General features: G+C 29.0%; 1 protein-coding gene across 1 annotated transcript; it reads right to left on the bottom strand.

Moving 5' to 3' along the window:
- Positions 1–974: 974 nt before the first annotated feature.
- LOC115708923 (E3 ubiquitin-protein ligase AIRP2) lies at positions 975–3,381 on the bottom strand. The gene is made up of 6 exons (XM_030636949.2): positions 3,061–3,381; positions 2,859–2,970; positions 1,971–2,133; positions 1,805–1,871; positions 1,448–1,682; positions 975–1,361 (listed from the first exon to the last, which is right to left on the bottom strand). Exons 2-6 carry the CDS (start codon positions 2,948–2,950, stop codon positions 1,151–1,153), a joined length of 768 nt encoding a protein of 255 aa, XP_030492809.2. The 5' UTR covers positions 2,951–2,970; positions 3,061–3,381; the 3' UTR covers positions 975–1,150.
- Between the last annotated feature and the right edge of the window lie 2,482 nt (positions 3,382–5,863).

Below are 5,863 nucleotides of genomic sequence, written 5' to 3'. Positions count from 1 at the left end.
CTAAAATAACTCCTTAACTAAGATTTCAAAAAAGGGTAATTAGAATTTTTTTCCCCCCAAACTTTAACATATACTAAATCATGCCCCCTGAATTTTTTTGGTCGTTAAAAATTTTTCCTGGACTATTGAGATCATTAGATTTAAAGATTTTTGTCTAATGCATTGTTGGTTCTTTCCTTCTTTAACCAGAAAAAAAGGAAAGATAGAAAAGACATATAGTGTTCTCCACTTCTATACTTATAAGAACGAAAAATGTTAAAGGTATTAACACTGGTGGCATACTATTTTTAGTGCAATTTAATATTAGGTTAACACATTTCAATTTAATAAATAATATAAAAAACCGCTAACAACTCACAATGCATCATATTGATATGGTATTAGACATTTAAGCTTAAGGTGCCAGCATTTCTAATAACTCCTTAGCTAACATTTTAAAGAATTTGGTAAAATTACACTTTTAACAAGCGAGGTAAATGTGAGTTAAAATAGTTCATAACTATTCTTATAATTACATGTAGCTCAATAAATAGTGGTAAGCTAAAAATATTATATATTATTTTCTTTTTCTCTCCTCCTTTTAATTATTTTTTTATTATTTCATTATTCTTTTTTGTTTTTATTTTATTTTAATTAATAAAAAATATGTAAAAATATAATATTTAAATAATGAAAAAAAAAATATAGAAAAACTAATGTACGTGGCAATGTAAATATATGAGGTAAAATAAATAAAATAAAATTTTGGTGAGATATTTTAAAGTAAAGAATAGGAGTGCTCTAATAGCAAAATGATCTACTGACAGAAGTAGTAATATACAATAACTAAAAGTCAGTTGATCATGGTACTTGATGAATGTTTATTAACCAATGTCATATTGCTTTGATGAATATTAATAACCAATGTGAGGAGTTATTTACTATAAAGACTAGTTTTTAAGATTTTTTTTTAAGGATCAGAAACCAACAACCCCTGCCAGAAAATTATTATACATTTACTAAGTAAAAACACTTCATTCCTGGATTATATGGAGTGTTAATACATTACAAGTTCTCACAATGAAAACCCTTGAAGATAATTTATATATACATGTGAATGTGATGGTCAGCAATTTTCTCTTCCTGTACACCATTGGTGTGGTTTGTTAGATCAAAAGAGGTACTCATAATACATTACAAATAGGGCATCTGGTATATCCTTAGGCAGACTATTAATGAAAAGAAAGAACCTTAATGCATCATCCTTTAAAGCGGTTTCGGTATCAACTACATCATTTCCACTAGTTAGAACCCACAAGTCCTCTGAATTCACTCTCTTTATGCTTCCCCTGCAAAATGGGCATGACTCTGATCTTGTGTTCCTGTAATGCAAAGAGCAAGTAAGGAAACATAATCACACACTAACGAATGAGAAGACAAACGGTCGAAAGGCCTATTTTTTCATTACCAGTCGCGGTAGCAATTGATGCACATTGCGTGGCAGCAGTTGGGCAAAACCATTTTGGTACAAGGCTCTAAGCAAATCCCACATTCATCTTCCCTATCCGAATCTGCATCCAAACGCTTCCTCTTTTCTTCATACCTCTTTCTGATTGCGATTTCTGAGTTAAGACTTTTCTCTTGAGTGATTTCGAACTCTGATGAATCGCTGTGGAGACGCTGAAGTGATGGGAGTATAACAGCTGCAGTTTAAAACAAAACGATTGCCTTAAACTTACCATACTATTTGGTCAAACTTAAGAGAACTAGAAATACAAAAGCAAACTTCAAAGAGTAGAAAACTACTGAGAAATGTCTACATTACCATAGAATTCACTAATGGATGCTTTTCTTCCATAAGAAGCGATATTTGGCCTTCCATCCGATCGCATCTAAAGAGACAAAGGATTCAAACAACTTTCACTCAAACAATTCAAGTTAATAGCCATAGTTTTTGTTCAAAACACATAAACAGGGAATTGGAGATTGACCTTATGTACAACAACATGGAAAAGGTTCAAGTAGCTTGAGAGTAGACACGAACACGAGCAATCCATCCATTGTAACAAAAACACGAAAATAGGTGCCAATTCACTGTAAACCAATTTCATCTGAAGATATTTACCGCCTTTTCCCCTTGGAATCGAAGCTGCCCTGCAAAAACATTTGATGTACAAAGAACAATGAAAAGCCTGATTTTGTGCAATGTAAAAGAAACATTATGGATTAAACAACATTGCAACAGTATACTGCTTTTTTTTTGGTAGATCATTTGCAATATAAATTTCAAATCATGGTTGACTTAAATCTATAAATTGCCCAATATTTGTATAGTTTGACTAGCAAAAAAAAGTATGAAGTACAAAATAAGTTAAATTATTACACTGATAATAAGCTTTTGTCAATGTAAGCACACTGGTCAACAAACAACAGTATCAGATTAAACCAAAGTACACAAATTAAAGAAAGAAAGAAAAAAGCACTTTTATACACATTCCACTCCATTTAAAATTTTAAACCCAAATAGTTTGCTTTAATTTTTTTTTCCCTTTTTCTAACTCATATTCCTGAACTTCATGAACATTAGAGATTGGACATTTGGTTCTTTTTTTTTTAAAAGGAAATACTTGTAAGATAAAAACAAATTCCCAAAAATGAAACTCATCTGACTGAGTGATTCTCTGGGGTTTCATAAAATAGGATTCTTTTCTGCTTCATTTAAAGCAAGGAAACCCCACAACAATAATACATTTCCAATATAATCTTATTTAGAAAAGCAGCTTAAATTTATCTCTACAAATGAAAAAAAGGTGAAGCAATATTTTAATTTAAAAAAAAAAAAAAAAAAATAGTAAGAGAGAGAGAGAAGAGAAACTCACAGCATATTAGCATGATGAATATCAGCCTCAAGAATCTTAAGGGAGTCTTGGTAAGATGGCCTAGCAGCAAGTTGCTGATAACACCCCAACATGTTTGTCACTCTTTTCTCTCCTAAAAATTGAAGCTTTGTTTATTTAGTAGAAGAAAATGTGAGCAAAAACAGAGAATGAAAAATCAAAGAGATGAGAAACCCAGACTTACTGGTCTTATAAACACAAACCCAATTTATAAAAATCTTTGGTCTTTGATAGGAAAAGGTCTTTTTTGGAGTGTAAATGAAGCTAGGAGCGTTGGGTTAGGGAAGATGAAAACCTGAAGAGAGAGAGAGAGAGAGAGAGAGAGAGAGAGAGAGAGAGAGAGAGAGAGTTTTAGGCTATGGGGTCTACTTTTTTTCTTTTGTTTTGTTTGAAAAATTCATGGATGATTTATTTTGAAGAGATTAATTTTGTTGGGTTTTTATGTTATTTTTTGAATTTGATTACCCACTAAACTGAGTTTGATCCTTTTGACTTTTTGACTATATGATAGTTTGACCAGAGTGACCAGCTTTTCATTGCTTTGGGTTGAGTTGAGTGGTTATGAGTAGGTATATTGTGCTTCCAATAAAATCAACCTACTTAGTCAGAGAGAGAATGATTGGAAATAGATGCAGCAGGCACTATGCAAGCCAGGCAGGACCACTTTCACATTAACACAATCACAATCCCCATTAATTGATTATGGGCTGGGCTGGGCTGGGCTAAACTACATTATATTGGGCTTAGAGTTACATAATCAAGAAAAAATATGATAACTTTAAATAGTTGCAATACTTTGTTATACATAAATTTAGAAAGATGAAATGTCAAAAATAATGGTGATATTGATGATACATATGTGAACCCTACCATTAATTCCTTTCCCACCCAGAACAGTCCCATGTGGCTTTGGAGGCTGTTTTAATAAGGATGAAAGTGCATTTTTCTGCCTTAGGCACCCCCTTCTCATAAAAAAAAAAAAGAAAAGAAAAGTGCATTTTTTCAAGTATATTTGTTAATATGAGGGTAGGCAATATTCAAACTAATCTAATTACACCAAACTAATTCAATCTAATAACAAAAAATTTGATATCTAATTATAATTGGATTAGATTAAATTTTAATGACTGAATTAGATTGAATAAGATGATGAATGACAATTATGAATTGTATAATTAAAGGGTAAATACCATTTTGGACCCTGTGTTTTGCAAAAGTTACAGATTGGACCATGTGTTTTGTTAAATGACAAAATGGACCCTGTATTTTCAAAAATAGTAAAAATAGGACCCTGAGCTTAATTTTTGATAACTTTTTTTTAATACAACTAACTTGAAGACAATGCTTAATACGAACAGATACAAAAAATGTAAACAGTTTTGTCATATAGCACTTTTAGATCGGATTATAGTTAAACTTTATTTTGACAAAAAATCAATTCAGGGTCTTATTTGTACTATTTTAGAAAATACAGGGTCCATTTTGTCATTTAACAAAACACAGGATCCAATTGGTAACTTTTGTAAAACAGAGAGTCCAAAATGGTATTTACCCATAATTAAATAGTATTTAGCTATTTAATTTTATTTGATAAAACTATATTAATTAGTTAAATATAATAAATAATAATGAATTGTATGAGCATTAATCAATTATTATTTATTGGCAGGATAAATAATAAATCTTATTTGTAAGCCACACGTTTAGGACTAGCCTAAATGCCCATATTTATTTTGTTTGATTATTTTATTGTTAAAATAATTCAAATTAAATTAATTAATTATCTTCTAATTATTGAATTAAATATATTATTAGATAATCTATTTAATTAAAAAGATAATAATAAAATAAAAATATTTAATTGAATTCTGTTAATCAGTTATAATATTTATATTTGAATTTGAATTATAAATTTAAATCAAATTAAATATTATTTTTTATTTAAAAGAATTAAATAAAAGTTTGTTTATAACATTCTATATATAATATAATGGGATATGATTTTGTCCCGTTATTGTACTTTTACGGATTGTAATCCGTGATGTACGGTAGCCGTCAGATAAGAGAGTTATTTGATCTGATGGCTGAGATTAATCTAGGGATAATTAGGGTTAAAAAGTAGAAACGTACCCTGACACTCATTTAATGTACCCTGAGACCCATCTAATGTACCACAGAATACATTCCGTGAAAGTATATCACGGGACAAAATCATATCCCATAATATATATCAGTATAACAAACAAGAATAAGAACTCTAAGAAAAAGAGAATAGAGCAATACTTTCAAAGAGAAAATAGGATTAAACTTTTCACTCTCTCTCTTCTCAACTCACACGCACCACAAACATTAGTGTGGTGTGAGTTTTGTGATCATCTCTATCTCATCACAGTATCTCATAAGTTGAGATCGATTTCTAATTACAGTAGAACATCTATTTAAAAATACACTTGGATTCAAGAAAATTATATTCTAATTGAGAGGTTATAACTAAATAGATGTACACTAAAACAAAACAAAAAAATCAAAACACCAAAAAATATCAAATGTAACATCAATAACAATAAACAACTCTTAATACTACATCATAATAAAATTATTTAAGTGATTTCAAAAAAAAAAAATAATAACATAAAATTATTTGAGTAAATATAATATTTATATATATATTACAATTTAAAATAAAATTATTAATTCTACATAAATAAATTTATAAACTATGTATATTTTATTAAGATATATTAATTATTCTTATTTATAATTCATCCAAATTGTATTTTTTATATAATAAATTAGAGATTATTCTTGAATAGATTATTCTTGAAAAACAATAAATTAATAAATTTTATTATAATTATATATGGTTGGTACCAAAACTAAATCAAATTATTGGAGCTAGGTTAGAATTAAATTAATTTAGGTTAGATAAATTTTTCTTGAACTTCACGAAATTTTTGTGGGTTTGACTTCGTGCTTTCACCATCTCT

The sequence above is a fragment of the Cannabis sativa genome, chromosome 3 (assembly GCF_029168945.1).
Source record: "Cannabis sativa cultivar Pink pepper isolate KNU-18-1 chromosome 3, ASM2916894v1, whole genome shotgun sequence".
NCBI lineage: Eukaryota > Viridiplantae > Streptophyta > Magnoliopsida > Rosales > Cannabaceae > Cannabis > Cannabis sativa.
Note: the sequence above shows the minus strand (reverse complement) of the source record. Positions and strands in the feature narration are given on the sequence as shown.